Source organism: Mercenaria mercenaria, chromosome 19 (genome assembly GCF_021730395.1).
Source record: "Mercenaria mercenaria strain notata chromosome 19, MADL_Memer_1, whole genome shotgun sequence".
NCBI lineage: Eukaryota > Metazoa > Mollusca > Bivalvia > Venerida > Veneridae > Mercenaria > Mercenaria mercenaria.
The window spans coordinates 28,476,519-28,500,009 of NC_069379.1; the positions used below are offsets into that span (position 1 = coordinate 28,476,519).

The 23,491-nt window shown below is 35.6% G+C and overlaps 1 protein-coding gene across 1 annotated transcript; it reads left to right on the forward strand.

Moving 5' to 3' along the window:
* The first annotated feature begins 7,266 nt into the window (after nucleotides 1-7,266).
* Nucleotides 7,267-21,517, forward strand: LOC128551238 (neurogenic locus notch homolog protein 1-like). The gene is made up of 17 exons (XM_053531946.1): nucleotides 7,267-7,398; nucleotides 7,673-7,717; nucleotides 8,081-8,160; nucleotides 8,295-8,363; nucleotides 9,037-9,166; nucleotides 9,968-10,090; nucleotides 10,233-10,403; nucleotides 12,161-12,331; nucleotides 12,588-12,752; nucleotides 13,152-13,262; nucleotides 13,729-13,839; nucleotides 14,362-14,472; nucleotides 18,365-18,475; nucleotides 19,240-19,376; nucleotides 20,035-20,131; nucleotides 20,427-20,585; nucleotides 21,201-21,517. The coding sequence occupies exons 1-17, from the start codon at nucleotides 7,395-7,397 to the stop codon at nucleotides 21,470-21,472; spliced, it is 2,067 nt and encodes a 688-aa protein (XP_053387921.1). The 5' UTR covers nucleotides 7,267-7,394; the 3' UTR covers nucleotides 21,473-21,517.
* The last annotated feature ends 1,974 nt before the right edge of the window (nucleotides 21,518-23,491 follow it).

Consider the following 23,491-nt stretch of genomic DNA (forward strand, 5'->3'; position numbering starts at 1 on the left):
AATTGGTTCAAGGAAGTGAATCTCACGAGTTTAGTGTATGTGTTTTAAATTATTTTCTTTTGACTCGGCGCAATTCAATGGATAAAAAATGCTCCCTGTTAAAGCCATCAAACATATTCCAGTAACTGATGCTCGTAATTGTTACTAGGGCAAGTTATTTTTAATTATTTGTTTTTATGCTTGTTGCTGTTGTTTCTATTATTTGGGAATGTTACATAAACTCTGATTTTATGTAAGTACAATAGATATATATATGTGTACTGTCAAAATTGTATCATACTATGTTGTTTTTATTTTACTGGAGAGATATCTACAGGCGTCTTTAAACATTCTTCTTAATTCAGATGAAATACATTTTTATACAGTGCTCTGTTGATTTAACATGTGACTGTGTGACAGTGACTTCTTAAAGTCCAAAAAATATATAAAAAGATAAGTAATAACATGACAAGTTCCTTTTGGTTCTTTACAGAGTACAATATCAGGAATGTAGAAAACAGTGTGACTTGCGAAAACAAAGCAAAATAAACATAGGCAATAGCATATATGTTTATTTCTCACGAGACAAGAACATTGCGAGTTCCTGCTAAAAAGAAAGAAAAACGTGATTTATTTTTAAATTTAGTGTGCAGCCAATCACGACATGTTTATTAGTTCCTCACAAATCTCTGATTTTAGATATGACAACACTAAATTACCACCCAATAAATTATGGTATTACAGCACTACTTATTACAAAATCGTGTAACAAATACAGAAAAAAATCTATTTTTATTTGCGTAAAATGCTTTATTCGCTAAATCTGCAGAAACTTTTACCTATCTTATCATATTTATAAAGTATAACTTTATGTGTTTTGGAATAAACATAACATTTCCAACATAACAGGAAACCAAGTCAAAGTTTTTTTAAAAGAAAAACATATGATTTAAGTCCCTCCTGAAACAACGAAACAAAAGATGGCATTTACATATTATTATTCATTGGAAGAGATAGAGAACCAATCATAGACGAACTCAGCGAAGCTATTGACTCTCTTGTCTCTGGCAAGGTACCTGGGAAAGACTGTATTCCCGCCGAAGTACTGAAGTGCTGCTAAGAGACACACATCACTGAGTTGCATGAAATCCTCCGCCTCTGCTGGAGTGAAGGTGAAGTACCACAATACATGAGGGATGCTAACGTCGTCACACTGAACAAAAACAAAAGTGAAAGATGCGACTGTTGTAATTATCGCGGCATATCCCCCTCAGCATCTTTAGTAAAGTCTTTGCACGAGTCGTACTGAAGAGGCTCCAAACGGTCGCAGAGCAAGTCTACCCTAAATCGCAGTGCGGTTTCCATACCAACCGATCCACTAAAGACATGATCTTCTCCCTGAAATAACATCAGGAGAAATGTATGGAGCAAAGGTAGCCACTCTTCGTTGCATTCATAGACCTCACAAAGGCTTTCGATCTGGTCAATAAGGATGGCCCCTTCAAAATCCTTCCAAAGATACCCCGCCCGCTTAGCTCAGTAGATAAGAGCGTTGGTCTACGGATCACGGGGTCGTGAGTTCGATCCTCGGGCGGGGCGTATGTTCTCCGTGATTATTTGATAAACGACATTGTGTCTGCAATCATTAGTCCTCCACCTCTGATTCATGTGGGGAAGTTGGCAGTTACTTGCAGGTTTATACTGGTACAGAATCCAGGAACACTGGTTAGGTTAACTGCCCGCCGTTACATGACTGAAATACTTTTGAAAAACGGCGTTAAACCCAAAACAAACAAACAGACTTCCAAAGATAGGATGTCTACCCAAACTTCTCAGCATCATCAGCTCCTTCCACGAAGACATAAAAGACACCGTTGTCTTTGACGGCTCAAAATCAGATGCCTTCAACATACAGAGCGGACTGAAACAGGGCTGCGTCCTGGTTTCCACCTTGTTCGGAATCTTCTTTGCTGTGATGCTGAAACACGCATTTGGTCCTGCAGCTGTAAATATCTACCTCCGAACCAGGTCAGACGGAAAACTCTTCAACATCTCGAGACTAAGAGCCAACACTTAAGTCAAGCTGAGGTGCCTGCAAGACTTCCTCTTTGTAGACGACGCGGCAGTAACCTGGACCTGCAGCAGCTCAGCGATGCCCGCCAAGACTTCGGGCTTACCATTAGCTTGAAGAAAACACAAGCCATGGGACGGAATGTTGACTCTCCCCCCGCCATCAGCTTCAACGACCATGAACTGAATGTCGTCCACGACTTTGAGTACCTGAGCTCAACTATCTCAGACACCCTCTAACTTTGCGCAGAGCTCAACAAGCGCATCAGCAAGGCAACTACCACCATGTCCAGACTGACAAAGAGAGCATGGAACAACAGCAAGCTGACTAAGCAAACAAAGATTGAGATCTGCAGAGCCTGCATCGTGAGCACCCTCATGTATGGCAGCGAGTCCTGGACGTTGCGTGCCCGAAAGCTCAATGCTTTTCACATGCGCTGCCTTCGACGCATCTGGCAGGACTAGGTTCCAAACAACACTGTCCTGAAAAGTGCTGGATGCACCAGCATGTACGCGCTGCTGAAATAGAGACGTATGCGCTGGCTTAGGCATTTCGTGCGCATGGACGACGGACGGATCCCTAAATACCTCCTCTACGGGGACCTGGTGCAGGGAAAACGTCTCACAGGCAGACCACAGCTGCAACTCAAAGACGTGTGCAAGAGGGACTTAAAAGCCTTGAATATCTATCAGACTTACTGGGAAGCAACAGCCCTCGAACGGTCAGCCTGGAGACAAACTGTGCAGAAAGGTCTCTCCAAGTTCGAAGAGACACTTTCTCAGCAGCACGAGGCAAAGAGAATGAGAAGAAAGGTTGCAGCCCATGCACCCAGAGCGCAACTCCATCGTCTTTCGAGATTGAAGGATGCATACTATCCATTGGAAACTGCTGTTTCAGAATAGTCAGTTTCAGCATTGTTTATTTTGGTTAAGTGGATATGATCCTGTGTAATTTTGTACATATAAGGGCATTATGATTTGAAGACGGATATTAAAATTCTATACTAGTACTACTGTAGTAAAATGCAGTATTTTATTCTAAAAGGAGTCGTATTGTTCGAAAATTGATGACTGGTAAGCCATTTTATTCACTTTAATGATTTATATAATTCTCTACCATCGGTTCTATCAAATATATTTTTCATATTCTGAGTATAACTTAAATAATAATCTTGATACTAGTGTTCAACGTAATTACATGAAAGAGTTTATATTTCAAAATATGAATAATCGCTATACAGTATTTACGAATATATGTCTGCCTGTAAACATGCGTGTATTTGAAGAGTACTCCTTGTTGTGTTTGAAATACTATACTCTGATGAATACTGTGTATGAAGTACAGTTTGAATGGTTTCACCGAAAGCATGTGTCTGTCCAAGGAAAATGTATCTTTTGCTGTTTGTTATGAGTCTTTATTTGTGTTTTTTTTTTGTTTACTGTGTGAACATGAAACATTTGTTATTTAAGAAATGATAAGTTGCCAATCGTGGTTTATCGTAGAATAACCCGTGTTTTGAGTTCTTATGCGTAAGAATATAACACGAAGGCCGTAGGCCTGAGTGATATTTTGTTTCGCATAAGAACGAAAAACTCGGGTTTTTATACGATAAATCACACTTGGGAACTTATTATTTTGATTCTTACACGACATACTAGTATCAACAGTGTTAGAAAAAGTGGTAACTACTTTTTATGACCGTGCTACGTACCTGGATTAGATGACGTCAGATGACGCGAGATAGATTTTGCTCTACATGTATGTACGTTATTTGCTGGTCGTGTTAGAATTTTAAATTTAGATGTTATTGTTGCCCTGTAAATAACAGGTTGGCCAACCCATTTGACATTTTGGATACCGTACACGCGGATTCTAATAACATTTTGCTTATATTTCCTTATACTTGATGGGGTTTCATTTATTATTTTTTATTTTTTTATTTTTTGTTTGTTAGACAGATTCGAAAATATTGAGAAAATCGCACATTTTCGCGTATAGAATAAAGTTCCACAGTTTAGATCATGTTAATAAAACTTCTCATACTTATTTTAGATAATTATTTTAAGGAACTGTCAGGCATTTTGAAATAAACTGATTGCTCAATAAGAAGAGAGAATTTTTAACATTGACGAGACAGGAATAAACACGGAGCATGCACCACCAAAAGTTGTGTGTGCAGCTGATTCTCACAAGCAGTCACATCACAACAGTCTGCCAGCTGGATCCTCTAGCGAAATGTCAGACAGTGGGTGGTCTAACTCGGATAGATAGTCTACCTAAGTATCTCACACAGCATTTTGTGCTTCAAATGAAAAATAAAAACCATAAAGAAACACTTGTTCTTTTTGATGGACACAAGTCCCATATTTGGCTGTCACTTGTTGAATAGACCAATAGCCACAATATTGTGCTGTTTGTTTTACCACCGCACACTAGCCACATCACACAACCCTTGGACGTTGGTGTGTTTGGACCCTTAAATCCATGTATTATCGAGAATGTCAGCTATATTTACAGAAAAAAATACCTGGTCAGAATATTACGAGGCATGAAGTTGCCGAATTGACTTGTAAACCTTACATGAAAGCACTCTCTGCTGAAAACATTTACATCGTCTTTCAAGAAGGCTGGAATTTATCCATTCTTATGTGGTACCACATATGGAAGTAAGGTAGCACCTGCTACTATCTATCTCAAAGAATGTGAAATGAATGTGGCTAGTGATGTACGGGGAAAAGAAAATACTCCTAATACTGATGACTTTTTTCAGTCTCGCACCTTAACATCCGTTATCAAAAATAGAAGTTTGTGTCGCCTTTCTTGGCAGGGAGTCTTTCTAAGGAAAAGAACATACTTAGACTTAAATGATCCAGTACCAGCAAGTGTAACAAACCAAAAAATAACAACCTGTGAACAAGAAACCAGCAGCAAAAACCTGCAGGCCAAAAAAAACCACAACCAGTTTCTTCTACTGCAGAAGCTGCTAGTCCAAAATCAGGCCCTTCAGCATACTACGTTGACAATTTTGATATAGACTCGGTGTCTATATTTAAAGATGAATCGATGAACTAGTGTGTATGTGGCAAATTTTCACCGCCAGCTCTGACAAATTGTCTAAACTTGGTGATTGTTAAGTGGACACAGTGTCACAAATGTGAGCACAGGACCCATCTGTCATTTCGTACTGATAAAAGTGTTGTTAGAAGGCATAGTAAATTTCTATGCCCACATTTCTAGTAGTTACAAAAAAGATAAATACATTGTTGTTAAGTACTGTTCTGGTGTTTTTCATAGTTGCGACTGTTAACTGTTTTATTCTAGATCAACTGTAGATTTTAGATTGAACGTTGAATCTTTTTTAAAACCATATCTGGTTGTGCCATCTAGAATGTGGTGCTTTTCACAATATGTAAATTTTAGCAGCGAGATTTATCTGGATTTCCAGCTTGATTGGTGGCTAAAATGCTTTAAAGTTCTATACATGACGGTAAGTATAATGTAGAGATTTGACTGTTCCATAGTTCGATTACGCCGATAATATGGTGCTCTCCCTTCAAGTTGGAGGATGTACTCTTTGCTATCATGTATCAATGTTCTTACTTTCGTTAACACAGATTTTAGAAATGAAAATCTTTGCTCTCAAAAGATAGTTTATATGTCGTTTTATAAACAGTAAGTTGTATGTTTGAAAGAGTAATATATTAATTGAACAATCACTGTGAAAAGAATAAGTACACCGATTAAATGGCGTTCCGAGATATACGTCAATGTGCTTAAATTTTAACGTGTCGCCAAATATCATTCGAAGTCCTTAATTGCTGCAAACTAAATTCTTATTTTGAATAATATCACATCAGAACCTATTTATTGTATAGAATTATATAGACAGTTTTTTTTTTTCTGTGGAATGTATCATGGATGTTCTCCCAACCGTTTAGGAGGGGATTGACCCAATCATCCCGTCCCGGTTTGCATGCCGTGATGCATTTCACAGGCATCATACTGGTTTATTCTGTCTGTTCAAAATGTAAGATATCTGCTGTTCTATTCTGCTCTAACCTGTGTCTTTGATAGGCCAGTTAATGTTTTACGATATTGTATTTTGTTTCATGTTTTGACCTGTTTACCTTAAGTTTAAAATGATAGGTATCTCATTAGCGTAATGTAATTTTAAATTCTTTCTAAAATAGTTAATTGCTATTTTTATTGAACATTATGTAAGTTTTTTATGTAAAGCACTTTTGAACGTATTTTTATACGAAAAGAGTGCTATATAAATGTCGTATATAATAATAAATTGATAAAAGCTAATATGCCCCGTGAACATGCAGTAGTGTTGACTGTTTAATACCTATACCACAGGGTACAAAAGATTTCAAACAACATCTTGACAATCCGAATAACAACTTTAATGCATTATTCTTGATTCTCCGAAAACAAATGACGTTCTGTCGTCACTTCCGGTTATTCAAACGCGCAGAACATTCTTGCCGCGCAAAACTATTAGGTCTTCGAAAGAGGTTCGATCGGTTTAAACCCCTTAGCGGTGATTTTGCTGGCGGTTGTATGCTTGTTTTATCTTTGAAGTCTAAATTCCTTTATTTTCTTCATGCATTTAAGTGTAATTTGCAGTCACGTTTTCATTCTTAGAATGTGGCTATTCCTATATGAATTTTGTCCTTGTGTTTTTTCATCGATTATCGTGGAAAAATGAATTAAGTTAAACTTGACAATAGCATATTCTTTGCAAAATTGATGGTTAATTTCATCAATAACAAGAATAAATCTCAAGATGATTATAAAGATTATTAGATTTTTATGCTGATGATTGGCTGGAGAAACTGACACTGAGATGTTATAGTTCTTTTCAAACGTAACTACGAAACCGAAAAATACTTGTATATTAACTGGTCCAGAACTGAACGCGCAATCATGTAGAGTTTCATTATGGTGTCCTAGTTTTGTCAATCTGTCTGTCTGTCTGTCTATCCAACTTTGCTGATTAAAAGTAGTAAGTAAGTCAGTGAGTAAAGACTTCATTTTTGTGGCTACACATTTGGTTTCCTAATATTCCATGTGGGTCTCGGAATTATAACTAATTTAAGATAAATAAGTTAAACTATCTGTAAATGTTTAGTTTTAGTACAATCTTAGTTTATTACATGTTAGTCACGATGTTAGCTCCTGTTTCTATAAATGAAACATAATTCACACTTAATATGTTATCAATATAGCACAAGGGCCACAATGAAATAGAAAAGCTAGATAGTGTTAAAAGACCTTTACAAAAGACCAGACCAAATCGCCACCGTGACGTTGATTTTAAAAGGCCTCAAAAGGAAGGATGGGTATGTCTGTATTTTATCATATTAAATTTAAGTTACTTTTCATTGTTTAATATTTTATGTAATCTTCAAAAAAGACAAAAAAAAGTTCCGACAGCCTCCAAAACTTACAACATATGTGAGGACATTTGATTGAACAGCGCCTTGGATTGGTATGTACCAAATAAAATGTAAATAAAGTTATAAAATGAAGTTGAGATGTGAAGATAAGTATATCAAATAACAAAGCGTCCTCTTATTTTGATATCATACTTTATCTTTCTGTTTTCCTTTTCAGTCTTCCTAAAGTTGTTGTTAATATGCATCTTGATAAAGAGTACGGGTACGTAAAAATACAATTCTAGGTGGAACATCAGCTGTCTATTTTTGTTCTGACTGACCAAAATAATGGTCAGTAGTATTTTGTGTACAGTGTTTTACATTTAAAATTTGTTTAAATGAACTTTATGTATTAACCTGAAGTTTTGTGTCAGTTTATATTTCAAAACGGGCTGGCCAATATATTGATATACCAGGACAAATGTATGAAACAGAATTGCTTGTTTAAATATGTACAGGACAAACGATACCTCTACTTTAATGTTATTATTTTCTTTGCTATTCTTGTTCAAAACAGTTTTTATAATATACTGCACATATTGCGTACAATTGCAAGTCCTTCATAACGATATATTTCATTTTGCAGCTTCATTAGAATGCTTCAGCTGTCCAAGTATTACTGATTTGAATGCGTGTAACAGAACTTTGGCATGTGGAGATGGTGAGGTAATTACCCACATATAAATGGATTTCTCTAAACTGAACTGATCCTACCAAAGAACGGTGTGGCGCCTTATATTTCAAATTTTGGTGAGCTTCCGGCACAATCAACAATACACTCTTTAATTTCAATTTTTCAGGCCTGTTACCAGAACACTTCATCATCCAGTCAAGGACAGATATTCAGTTTAGGCTGTATTGCTAATAAGGTAATTTTTATATACAAAGCCCGTCCGTGGAGATAAGAAATCTGGCATGCTCCCAATAACGGACCGCTAGATACATAGAAAAAAGATTTCATCTGGAAAGTGAGATGTTTCTATTACGATTTTATTAGCTTTAAAAGTTATTGAACCACCAACAATATGTTGGGAATGTTAGGTATGTATTTTGTTGTAAAAGACGATGTAGGAACAAAAAAATAAGTATACAGGAAAATGAGTTATTAATCTCTTAATTACATATGTATATGCTCCGACACTTATTATCTTGAAATCAAACGATTTGTATATATACACCGCGCATCCAAAATGTTGCTTATCAAATGTCATATTAGCAGTGATAACCTCTAGGCCAGGCGCTAAGATATGTTAATATCTCATAAATAATAAGATATAAATCTATATTTGGAAGCAGCATAGAATCAAGTTATCCGAAAATATAGCAGAGATTGTTTATAAATGATAATGAAATATGCAGTTCCTCCGAAGCCCTCTAGCACCGGCTATATATAGCGAAACTCTATGCGGATAGACACCTTGATCTGAAATAAAGAAAAACTGAGTAAAATACTAACAAAGAAGTTTTATTTGCTCAATGACGTCTTGTTTTACTAGGTGTTCCTATGTGTTGTATTTACTTCTATGTACGTTTTATAAATAGCGATGTGATGCGCATGGCAATATTCCAAGTACCATAGTTGGTAGAGGTGTAAACAAAAGGCAGACAACAAATTGCCTTGAATGCTGTTCAACAGATCACTGCAATAAACATTTATGTGAACACCTGAAACGTAAGTCATGTTTTATTGGGTAAGTTCACATCGGAGTTTTTGGGAAGGGTAAGCTGATTTGTAAACGATACTTACTCCTACCAGTAAAGTAGCCGAGCAATCAAAATTGGGCTCTGGAAATATGTAAAACTTTTTTTCCCTGCACATTGAGCGCTGTGGTGAAAAGCAAGCAACCAGTAAACCCTACCTCGCCGTGGAGTTTGCAGAGTTCAGCTCTTCAACAGAGAAGGCACGATTGGTGTACATGTACTAACTTATACCGTTCATGTGGGTTATCGAGTATAAAGTCAGTCTCTACTTTACCCGAGATCACCCATGGGAATCGACAAAATGTCGAACTAAAATCTATGTTAACATCTGAAAAGTGTGGCTCGATTTAAATAATGCATTTTTCGTTCAGTCAAAATAAAAAGTCATACATACATAGTAAGCGTCAAAGATTCATGATCATAATAGATTTAACCTTTACTGACAGCTACTACGCATTATTCTTATCGGTATTTTTTATCATCGTATTTTTACAAAACATATACAAATCAATTGTAGAAGGTGAAACATGTTATATTTACTTTTTATGTCTGAATGACTAAACCAAATGCAGCAAATATCTGCTGTGGTAATGTCTTATAATAAATAAATGGTCTGGAAAACAGGGTTTTTAGTAATTGGTTTACATTGTAGGCTCACTGCATACATTTACCTAATACTTACTTCAGAATTTTTATTTAATTTCATTTACCGCTTATCAACAAAATGTCAACCAACGATCAAGTTAATAATAGTTGGTTATAACCTCTTCAGCTCAAGCATGTATTGATGACGAATCAATGGATTGTGCGAGACTCAACTCTTTGTTTAGCATTTGTAATGATATCAGCCAGGCTAAGAAAGTATGTCCAAAGTTTTGTGGATTATGCAATGTTGGTAAGCTATACAAATTTCATATTAGAAATTAATTGTGTTTTGTGCTTAATTATTAACTGAAAGTGCTGTCATTTTTATAGTGTGTAATATTGTAAAACTTGCATTAATAAACAGTTAAAAATAAATTTAATACTATTTGCAGTTGATGGAAATTGGACTCCTTGGTCCAATTGGTCCCACTGTGATGTGACATGCGAAAATGGAGTCCAGACGCGTACCAGATCATGTACGAATCCTGCACCAAAATACGGTGGTCAGAATTGCATCGGAAATAGTACAGATGTAAAAGTGTGCATGCTAGAACTGTGTCCTGGTAAGCAAAGAAGAAATAATTTTGTTACAAAAGGTTTATGCTAATTAGGAGTCATCCTTAGTATAGTTTATGCAATTTTGTTTTATTCTCCTTTTCTTATCTTTAACAGTGCCATTATGTATGCAAAAATATATATGTAACACAAAACGTTTTTGATATATAACATGTATTTATGTAACTTCCAATACTAAATATATATATTAAATATTTTCAGTATTTGTGGTTTTACCGTAAATGCACCTAATGACATTCGCTGTGTCTTACGACATTTTGTTTTCTCTCTTAGACATGGCTGTTTCTGTTGTTACGATTTACGTGCAGAAAAGAAAATGAGAACTTTTTAAATGAATATTCTCAGTTCTAAAAGAGCAACATTGCAACATCATTTGCTCGAATCATCTACTATTGGTCTTCCTTCAGTTTTACGATAAAAACTGGTTGGAGTCAAATTAACTAGCAATAGTGGACTTTTGCATGATTTGCACGTACTGCCCATAGGAAATGTACATGTCTACAAAAACGTGTTTTGTCAGTTTTTATACCTTTGGTAAAAGGAAAAACACATTAGATTTCAAATCTGTGCTGTAATAAAATGCCACGACTTAGTGAAACTCAGTGAATTAAAGCATTAACGGGGTGACAACGTTATTCACATCAGCAGAACGTCTGGGTGCCTAAGTAATGTCATAATTCTTTTGCATCAACAATTTCAGCAAACTGGTCAAGTTGCTGTACGACATAGATCCAGTAGACCTTGGTTGACAATCGCTACTCAAGAATGGAATAAAATTCCTCTTGGCGTCATTCTTCTGTTACTTTAGACCTAAATGTTGCCATATCAATGCTTGAATAAATAGTAGAGGTGGCCACACACGATATTTAAACTAAACAAAATAATGTTTGAGGAACAGGCAGCTTTTATATCATCTGACAAGAAAGAGATTTCCAACTTCCGTTTTTGACCCCTGTTGGCTTTGAACAGCCAAGAATCTCCATAAATGTCAAAAATTTGAAAACAATGTAAACACATCAAATTGACCATAAGCTGCACTAAATTTTGGTACCAAACATGACATACTTTTAAATAATAATCAACTTCGGACAACATAATCTACTTCAGTTGACGAAAACCTGAGTGCACACTTTCTTTTGCGTTTGAGTATATAAAAAGTTTTGAGCAGTTAAGAAATACTATATTTCATCCAGTGATTTGTTGTTAAATAAAATCATTGCCTGGAGTTCAGATGCGAATGAATTATATCACGAGGACGCACACTCTTCGTAGATTCTTTTTTGTCATGTTTATATACTCTTACTTTAAATCACAATAAACTTTAAATTATTGCTTCTTTGACCAAAATACGTATATGTTATGATTCAAAATCCTCAAAAATGTGTGCTTTACCTCTTCTTTTCTATTCATTTTCTCACTTTTCGTCGAGTTTTTTCTTGTTCTTTTTGTTTTGTACTTCATATTCCCCCCCCCCCCACCCCACCCCCACTTTGTCTTCTTCCTGCTTTATAGTATTTTTCCATCTCCTTTCTCTCTACCTTTCAATATCTTCTTTCCTGTTTCTTACATAGTTTGACTCCCCATTCTTCTGTCCGAAGTTACCGAAGGTGTTGGAGGAGGAGGAGTAGTAGTAATAGCAGCAGCAAAAAAAAACATCAGCAGAAGTAGTAGCAGTAAAAGAAGTAGCCTTTCTCAATGTTATAACAAATTATTAGTTTTTAAATAAAACACTGTTCTGTTTTAGTGCACGGAGGTTGGAGTCTTTGGGCAGAATGGGGAAAGTGTTCGGTTACGTGCGACATGGGTTTGCAGAGTCGCAGCAGAGATTGTTCTAATCCGGTCCCAAATCGGTTTGGTGACCACTGTTTCGGTCAGAATCGAGACACACGTCTCTGTATGCCGATGGCTTGTTCAAGTACGTGTATTAATTATGTAATGAAATTTATACTTTTAGGCATTATATTTCATGTAAACAGGAAAAGTTCATTCAACATGTGAGCGGTTTTATTATCTTGGTAATAAAAGCTTTTAAGAATACATGGCGGCTGATTTACAACAAAGCGGCACGCTGTATTTGTGTATGTCACACACTTTCATAATCTAAGCTATGTTGTTACTTGTTACTGTTTTCAACCATGGCAAAGAATGTATGAAAATTGAACCATTTGCAGATGGTGGATGGAGTGATTGGGAGCTCTGGAGTACTTGCAGTGTCACTTGTGGGGGAGGGGTTCAGTCAAGATACCGATCCTGTACCAACCCACGACCATCGCCATACGGAAAATACTGCCAAGGAACTCACAGTCAAACAGAGTCGTGTGCTGGTATAAACTGCGGTAAGTATGTATTGTATACTGAGAGAAATTATATATATACTGATGAGATATCATACCAAATGATAGTCTAAATGTTTCGTATTGTCTTTAGAATTCAACAATACTTTTCAAAATTTATTGGTTCTTTAGATATGGTGTGCATTTCAGCCTTATTTATCTTACTTCCAACAACGAGAAAGTAATATGATTAAAACTCTCTTTATGTTTAATTGTAAACAATTTTGTTAATGCAAAATGTTACCCTTAAAATGCAATAAATGAACTACACTTAATAATTTGGAGAGACTATAATAATAAGCACTGGTCAGCAATAGCATGTAATATCTATACGTTTTCCACATCCTTTCTGGGAACGGTAATTGCAAATATAATGAATTGTTACACTTTAACATCATTTAGAAACAAAGCATTGCACCTCAAACCCGTGTGCTAATGGTCAGTGCTACGAGGTCTTGCATGATTATTTATGTTCTTGTGATGATGGCTACAAAGGACGTAATTGCAATATTTGTAAGTATTTTCCTATATTTCAACCTAATGAATTCAATTTCCGAACTAGTTTCAACATATTGCAATACTGATATTGAAGTAAGAAGAACAGATAATTTTCTTCTGACAGAAAGACTTACAAATTGATGGGTTCTTCTGAGCTTGTGTTATGGAAACATTTAATTGCTTGGTGGACCTAAGTTAAATACGGTCGTTCAGCTGCAATTCAAGTATTGAATAAACTTGATTGGTACCTTGTTGTTGTTGTTATTCCGTGGATTTTGTTGTTTTGTAACTATGATGAAAAGCATTACCAATGTTCCATTATCTTCAGACGTCAAAGGGGAACGCACTACTAAAGCACTCATTTCTACTTTAATATAAATTAACAGTTGCCTATATTTTGGAGTTTAACATAAATTATTAATACTTAGTCTATAGCACACAAAAGGTATATACAAGAGCATCCTCTCACCTTTTTATACAGCTTCAACCCATTGTCAGCCAAATCCATGTGTCCATGGGTCATGTATGGATCTACGAAATGGCTATTTATGCACATGTGATCAAGGCTACGAAGGTCGAAACTGTAACATTTGTAAGTTACAATACACGTCTCTTTGTAGCACATTAAGCATGATAAACCCGTTTAAGCATACCTGTAACAATTTTATAACTTAATACATACATTTTGTACTGCAGTAGAAAATTACATTAGTACAATGATATAATAACTCGTGCAGTTATTTGTCATATTTACATTTTTAACAAAAGTAGTATTTACACATGATCAGTTAAAATTACACAGCATATATGCAATGCATAGCAATGCAATACAAAACAAATGTTATATCAAATCGGTGTAAAACAATGTACGAGGAATCGTGAGTATATTTTTGTTGTCGTGTTTTGCTTTGTTTTTTAAAGACCTCTTACTTTGTGTACTGACAGTTAACTGCTTCTTGCACAGTTTGTTTTGAAATGTTTTGCTTTTTTTTATTTCTTACTGCGCAGAATAAACATGATATAAAATGTGTTTGAAAATTACGCCTTTAGCATTTCTATTTACTTGATACTTAAACTGGTGTATTGTTTTAAACTAATATATTATTATGTACAGCAAATTCGTTGTGTAAATCCAGTCCTTGTATCCATGGAAAATGTTTCGATAGTAGCGACGGCTTTGTTTGTGTTTGCGATGATGGTTACAGAGGAAAACAGTGCAACATATGTACGTATTCCGATGGCTTCCCAGTAAAATTAGAATTTTACAATATCTTTTCATTACAAGTAATAAAATATAAATAGAGGGTATTGTTTGTTTCAGTGTAAGATCGAAATATATTTCACCGAGTGAACACAATATGATGCGCCACTGCGAAAATGTAAATTATGGTGTTCGCTGGTGAAAAACACTAAAATAATAAAAGATTTCCCGGAAGCGCGAACCAACCCTAAAACAGCCAGAGCCATACATCACAAAGTAAGCCAGCAACAAAAATAATGTGTAACTGAAAAATATAGCAGACGGGTTGCTTCTAAAATCCAACATCAAGTTCATATTAATTATATGCAAATTAGAAAAATGGGTAAGGGATAGATAAAAGGGTGGGGGTGTTGAGAAAGGTGGAAAACGTCAGAATTCAGAATGAATATTCAACAGGGAAAGCCACGCTCCAAAACAAGAAGTTTTTCTTCCCAACAAAATTCACTTATAGCGAACTCGGTTATAAATAAGGAACATATTTCTATGTCCCGACATAACATTCACTCGTTTATAACGAACTTAGTCGATAATTTCAAGATTCACTGACGTTGGTAACACACTAAAAAATGCAAATTTATAGATAAGTCGTTAAATATATAACTACATTACATTTTATCTTATTATCTTTTTTTTTTTCTTTTTTTGGATTTAACGTCGCACCGACACATGATAGGTCATATGGTGACATTCCAGCTTTAATGGTGGAGGAAGACCCCAGGTGCACCTCCGTGCATTATTTCATCACGAGCGGGCACCTGGGTAGAACCACCAACCTTCCGTAAGCCAGCTGGATGTCTTCCTCAACCACTCGGCCACGGAGGCCCCTATTTAATGATCAATCCATATATTTTATGATCAATTCATATATTTTTATAATAATTACAACGCTTATTTAAACGCATTTGTCTCTTACATACGGCAATAGGTCAACAAAAATACGTCGTCACCTCTCATTGTCATTGTGCGAGTACCTAACGTTTTAACTTTAAGCGATAAAGCTACTTCACGTGAAAGTACATAATTTTGTATACTTGGTCATGTATTATTTTTAATATTCTATATATAATTTCCAAATTTATGAAAGCAGTTAGTTCTCATGACGGTAGTTATACTCTCCACACGGAGACAAAAAATTAACCGAACAAAATATAATTTCTATCTGTTCGGTTTTTACCAATACTCAAAAAAAATTGAATTGAAATAAAAACAAATTAAATCAATGCCAAATAAAAAATATAAATACTATGTTTTCGGTTTTTACCAATACTCAAACAAAATGAATTGGAATAAAAAGAAATGAGAATTTAATCAATCGCAAAGTAATATGAAGCCATGTATTATGATAAAATACGTAGATATTTTGATAAAACAGCAACCTTAAAACATAATTTTCCTAGACCTGTTCGCTCCACGCCAGATGTTCATTTATAGCTAACTGTTGATACAGCGAACCTCGGATACAGCAAACATATTTTAATGACCCCAAAGAGTTCCTTATAACTGAGCTTTACTTTCAATTTTTTATAAAATTTTAACAAATTGACTTGCCCAACGTCATGTGCATTTTGTTCATAATAACACTATGTCGTGTCGTCTAGATATCTATGTTTGAAAATTGTTAGCCTTATGAAGTTTCCAGATTTTTTTTATATTTGAATACGGTGGAGCGTATATTTTATATTTGTGTTGCTTTTTGAATACACCTGTATCTTTATAAAAGTATATTATGTAAAGGATTCGATTATTTATAATTTATATTTTTTAGCATTCAAGTGTAGTTCCATACCAGTGTAAAATAAAAATGATATTTTCACGGCTTGGAAACAGTAAAAATATATATTCTATTTCACTGATATATTTAGGTTTTTCACTGAAAAGCATAAAATAAAAAGAAGTTTGTTGGTATTTCTACAATTTGATTTATAAGTTTAATATTGCTTTGTGTAAATAGTAAATCAACGTTTGTGATTTCTTTGGGTAGTTATAAATGCCAATATTACAAACCGGACATAAATTCGAGACGAACGAACGAACGGACACTGCAATTACTATATGCCGCTCCCGGAGGGTGGTGGGGGGGGGGGGGCGAGGAATAAAAATAGTTTTGCTTTCACTGTTTTACTTTTTTCAAATCATGCTACGTGAATGATTACATGTACGGCCAAATTAAGTAGAAAACGGGTAATAAAGTAAAAAAGGCTAGTGATGATATACATTTTTATGTGAAAGTGATCATACAGTATTTAATATTTGTCACATATCAAAGTGATCAAGATGGATTCAAATGCGATTTCCACCAAAGGTTTGTATAGCCACATTCGTTGAAGGGCGATATTATTGGAAAATGTAGTGAATGGGCCATAACAACTCAACAAGGCAGCTAGTCTGAAAGACAGCTAAATTCCCCGCCACTGCTATGGGTAGTGAAAGGGTAAACGTTTGACCTTTAGCTGTAACCTTGACCTTGAACTGACATGGCTGACTCATGAATTCTGCACAACGTCTTGATGAGGTGATCACTTGACCCAAGTTTCATGAAAATCCTTCAAGGGGTTTAGAAGATACAGAGCTCAAACCTTTGACCTTGAGTTGTGACCTTGACCTTGAGTTGACATGGCTGACTCATGAGTTCTTGATGAGGTTATCATTTGACCCAAGTTTGATGAAATTCTTTCAAGGGGTTTAGGAGATACAGAGTGGACGCAAAGTGGAAGGTTCAAACCTTTGACCCTAAGTTATGACCTTGACCTTGAGCCGGCATGGCTGACTCATACGTTCTACACATCGTTTTACTGAGGTGATCATTTGACCCAAGTTTTATAAAATTCCATCAAGGGGTTTAGGATATATAGAGCGGACACGAAATGGAAGGCTAAAACATTTGAACTTGAGTTGTGACCTTGACCTTCAGCCGGCATGGCTGACTCATAAGTTCTGCACATTGTCTTGATGAGGTGATTATTTGACCCAAGTTTCATATGAATCCTTCAAGGGAATTAGGAGATACAGAGCAGACACAATATGTAAGGCTCAAACATTTGACCTTCAGTTGTGACCTTGACCTTAAGCCGGCATGGCTGACTCATAAGTTCTGCACATTGCTTTTATAAGGTGATCATTTGACCTAAGTTTGATGAAAATCCTTCAAGGGGTTTAGAAGATATAAAGCGGACACAAAACGGAAGGCTCAAACCCTTCACCCTAAGTTGTGACCTTGACCTTGAGCCGGCATGGCTGACTCATGGGCTCTGCACATTGTCTTGATGAGGTGATTATTTGACCCAAGTTTTATGAAAATCCTTCAAAGGGTTTAGGAGATATGGAGCGGACACGAAAGTGCTACAGACAGACGGACGGAAGGACGGACGGAGCCCATTTCTATAACCCCCACCACTTGTGGCGGGGGATTAATAAAAATATTACAAATACTCTGAATGGACATCGCTACGTTTGTAGACATGATCGCTCTTTAAGAAGAAATATTTGCCAAATATGCCATTTTGAATTCGACTTTAACTAAAAAAAAAACCTACAAAACCATACCTGTCGTATATGTTGATCATGCATTCACCAAAGATTTCCAATCGATTCATATTACAAATGACAAAAGTAAGAGTACAATTTTATTTCTGTCTTTCCATCAGGGTATTCTAAGCATAAACTTGTAGCAAGCGTGCCTGGTTAACTATTTGTGTAATACAATCTAGAAATGTTTTACATTTTCACATAGATTTAATGTGTTGCTTTCGATTTTACTGTACCGGTTTGGCAATCAAAATAAATTACAAAACCAGTGATAAGAATGCCACAGATAGAATATGACTGTATATAGTCCTTCTTATGTATCTTTTTGAAGCCATCGACCACTGCTTGACAAAGCCCTGTCTCAGAGGGAATTGTGTCAATGGCATATCTAACTACACGTGCAGCTGCCCAGCGGGAGTAACTGGCCGACATTGTGAAACAGGTATTTGTTACTTCATATAGTAATTTTTATAGGATTATTTTGAAGGGCCTTCTTAGCTTGTGTTGGTAAGGTCTCTGAATTCGAATCATCTGTCCATAACCGTTGTGAGTTAAAATCTAGCTTGGGGTGAAGAACTCTTCGTGTGAGAAAGCCATCCTGCTAGCTTACGAAAGGCTGATCGTTCTGCTGGTTTTGCCTGTCCTGATCTGAAAAATGTCCTCCTGCACCATCAATAGTTGGAAAGTCAGCATATGCCTCTTATTTTGTCATTGTGGCGTTTATCTCAACATAAAGTTGCCATTCAAAGCTGTATAGGACATATATTAATCTTAGATATGCTTAAGTGTTAATAGTCTGTCTAGTATAGTGTCCCAGAGTAACCGTTATAGCTGCTCACTCAAAGCAAAGAAAAGTTTGTAAAATTTAATGAAACAGTGGAGATGGTTAGTAAATCCACTTTTTAAAGGATGTTAGAATGGCGTTGCAAACTCTTCAATGACAAAATATTCATTATTAACATAATGTCCGTCCATAATTACTTGACATCAGCATGGTTTTTGCCTATTCTAAGTAGCAGTATAAATCCAAATTGCAATATTATTCGTCCTTATAATTACCAGGGCACGCATATTATATATAACAGACTTTAAAGTTGAATCTTAATATAAATCATTTTTCATCAAGTGAACATCTGATTGTCTAATTCTAAAATATGTGATGTGATAATATTTTGAACTGTGTAAATGCTACAAATATCTTTTTAGTGCCTGCTTCTGATTGTTATGACATCAAGCAAATGTCCCTTGGTTACAAAAATGGCATATATGGTGTAAAACTATGGAAGTCTCATACCTATCTAGAAGTTCTTTGCGATTTAGAGACTGCTGATGGTGGATGGACGGTTTGTAAACTTTTAAAACTAGTTTATAAAGAACTGTGTCAGTTAAGACCGAATGTAAGGCATTACACTATTAGACTATCAGTATCATCTCATTAAAATGATATTAGTGTTGTTTGTTAGTTAACATTTATAGACTCAGAATTCCATAATTTATCTATACTAAATTAATTAGCCAACAACGGGAAAAGAAAGTGACTGTTTTATCGAATTAATTCCTTCTATGATAGTCACTCCATGACTATATGTAGAGTCGTGAAAATATGTGACAAATTGCTCGGTCAATAATCTGAACATGAAAGTCACTCTTATTATTTTACATTACCTATAGTTAAAATGAATTACATTTAAAGATGTTAAAATGAATTACATTTAAAGAGTAAAGTGAAATATGACATTTTATAGTAATTTTCCTGCGTTTTCCTAACCTGGCGTACTTATGTTGTCAAGCTAAGAAATAATCGCTTTATCTTAATATAGAATGTCAGCAAAATATAAGACGGATCGATTCTACCAAAATTAAAAGGGTTTCAATTTTTCAGTCATTATTCTGCATGCGCATTCTTTAACATGTGGTTATTACCTGCTGTTCTGGAATGTAAAGGTACTTATTCAAATGAATATTAATGCGATACTTTACCAAAATGCATTTCAATGACAGGTGTTTCAACACAGGTTTAATGGTTCAGTTGACTTTTATCGGAATCATGCCAGCTACACTATTGGCTTTGGAAATTTAACAGGAGAGTTTTGGCTAGGTATGATATAACTGTGTAAAAAGCATTGAGCACCGCTTGGTATTTATTTCATTATGACAACATACTTCCTATTCGCAAACCTGAAAATTGTTTGTACTAATTTATGTTAGTGTGTAGTGTTTCCGATCATATCGATCATGTTGCAATTTAGCCATTTAGTTTCTTTTAAAGAAACATAGCACTTATTATGTACTAACTAAAATGAGATCACTCGATACAGATTCCCAGTGTAGACGTTTGTTCGCGTTAAGTTGATCTACCGTCTTACAAACCTGTTCATATTCTTCTTTTAAAGGTCTCCATTATATATCTGAGTTATCGTCAAAGAACAAAACTGAACTGCGAATAGATGTAGAAGCTGCTGATGGTACGAAAGCCTTTGAAGAGTACACAAACTTCCGTTTAACCGATCCAGATTACAAACTGCAAATTGACAAAGGGTTTGGTACTGCTGGTTTGTATATTACTACATTAGCGAGATTTCGTTCGCCTGGTGCTTCAGTCTGTATTTTTCGTACAAAATACAAAAATTTAAAATTCAAAAATTATACTTTTTATATTGCAGGCTTCTGTATTTTGTGTTTTGTTTGTCTTTCGGGGGTATATTTTGTTATCACCTGCTGTGAAGAAGTGAGTGTAAAGGGACGATGTTCAGATATCTGTCCGCCCACTTCCTCAACCACAACTATCCCACTCAACAGATTTTTTTTAAATGTTTTATAACGTTAGAGCTCATGTATTTTGATATATTGTCTCTTAATAACCCGTCAACTACACTACCACATACCTTTTTGCTTTTACTCTCCTCTGATTTTGCATTTGGTAGTATACATTAACTCCTCAAAACTCTGCCCCATGTACACCCCGCCCACCAATAACAATACAATATTTGTTAAAGTGTCTTATTTTAATATTAAAATTTCGCTTGAGGGTTTTTCAAGAAAAAAGCCATTTTTGATGCACCTTTAGTATGTGTCTTAAATCATGGCATGTGCCAGTTAGATTAGTTATAACTTATATGCCAACTCATTTTAAAGCAGTTACAAAAAGCTATAATTTAATATTTTAGGCGATAGTACAGGCCTATATTACAGCGTTGGTCGCAGATTCTCAACATATGATCATGATGTTGATGACGACTCTAATTCCAATAACGCACAGCGTTGCAAAGGCGGATGGTGGTACTGGTATAGTCCATGTGCCTATGTAAATTTAAATGGGGAATACGTAACACCTGGAAGCGTAGATCCATCCGATGGCGGATTGGCGGGAATGATATATAACAATTTTAAGGGACTCGAGTCTCTTAAATCGTCGAAAATGATGATCAGGCGTACATAAACAATTAAAAGCATACATAAAATATCTTTTCAAGAAAGAATTATAAAAATGTCGGCATGTCTTTTACTATCAGTATAATAAAATGAGCATACACCATTGTCTGATTCATTGTGTTTTATACGGTGTAAGAAATTGGCATTTATTGGCTAGTCAGACAGAGAAAAAATACATGTACATCCAGTACATGTTTTGATAGTGGCCAGAGGTATATTGCATTGTTTGCACGAGCATTGTAAGGTATGACCAAATGAAACAATTTTTGTTTCTCTTCGTGTAGAGGATAGTACAACCCCTATTTTAGCCTATGTTTTGAATTCAACCGTCAACGTTAGTTTCACCGTTTCCGAACAACAATATCCTAAGTGCGCCATCACGAATCCAAGTTACAAGACGTTAAAATGAACGCCTGTGATTGATGCGTGTATCCTCAAGCGGTGGAGAGCAGCCCGATGCAATGTCTGTAATAAAGTCAATATGAATATTTTTAGACGTTAAAATTTACAGCAGCGTGACATGATGAGATTATTTGATTTGCTGCTAGAAAAAAAGCATAGGCTCTGCAAGCAGCCATAATCAGAGCTCGACTGTAGGAAATTAGATATGTAGGAAACATAGAATACAACCAACACGACATTTTTGAGAGATAATGAAATGTGCAACATCCCTCCTGCCACCTAGTACCGGCTTATTCGGAATTCTATTACACATATACTAAGTAGACTCTATGATCCAAAAGGACCAGATAATGTATCAACGTTTGGCTTAAATGTGTTTATTTCAAGATACCCTTCATAAAAACCTTCATTTGACAGTGTATCTTGTATGTTAGTGTGTCTTATTGTCATAAGTCTTGTGGACTCGCTATCATTATATTTTCCGGTGCTTTGGAATCATAAAGAATATTCATTTTATATAATAGACTGCCGTTTAAGCCGGTGTTAGGGAGCGTGAGAGGTGTTGCACATTTCATCGTATCTCATGAACAGACTCAGTCAAACGAGTCTGCTATTATGTTGCTTTATTGCGTTCTATGTTTCTAAAGGATCTTTTCACAGGTTTTATTGTATTCTTTACATTTATATAGGAACTATTACATTTCAGCAAATAAGACATCTGAGAGACCATTTGCTGAACTGCTGTGTGAATTTAAGCACTTACATCCATTTAACTTAGATAAGGAACTGGTCGATTAAAAGTGATTAGCTGACAGAAAGCTACCCTAGTGTTTTAATGTGTAGAATCGCATGGGCTTTTATTGACAACATTTAAGAGAAGGCAGCTATAAGTGAATGCAAACATTCCCATCAAATATTAAGTGGTGTTAGAAACTGTTACAAAGTTATGACACCCTTTTTATATATATATTAAGTATGTGGTTCTCATTTTCATCGAATCTATTGGCATGAAAATGAAAATCATGTTCATGAAAACTTAAACCTTGATTTTTCTGTTTATTACTCACTAATATAAACTCAAATGGTTGAAATTGTTATTTATGTAGAACTAGCGACAATAACAATGCCATTTCCCTGAATATAGGCTAACCATAATCTAATCTGATTATCAAAATAAATGATAAACGTTACTGTCATAGAGTAACAAAAGTCAGTCAGTTAGCCAAGAGCTTGAATTCATCGCTTAAAGGCGAGTACTCTACCAAATAAACAAACTAGCTGTCTGGCAAATTCGTGCCGCGATATAGAACCCCTTACACTGGAACATCAGAGGTACATAACATTGTAAGCGATGTTAAACTGACCAAGCAAGAATGTTATGGCTCATGTTGGACGCAAGATGTCACTTTGTAGACTATCCGGGGTTCAAACTGATTGAGCTAACACGCTGTCCGACAAAGAATCTTCCATAATAAGTTCGACAGTACCATTGTAGTGTCAACAAAGACATTAAAATTGTGCGGGGGCGCCAGAACGACAGAACGCCAAGACGACGTATTCTGGGGCGCCGAAGTGTCATTCTTTCGTTCTGTCGCGTTGCATTCTTCGTTATATCGTTTTGGCG

Coding starts and splice junctions, on each gene's coding strand:
- LOC128551238 (XM_053531946.1), top strand. Junction 8,161..8,294: donor TGGCATGTGGAGATGGTGAG/GTAATTACCCAC, acceptor TCAATTTTTCAG/GCCTGTTACCAGAACACTTC. Junction 13,263..13,728: donor AGGACGTAATTGCAATATTT/GTAAGTATTTTC, acceptor CTTTTTATACAG/CTTCAACCCATTGTCAGCCA.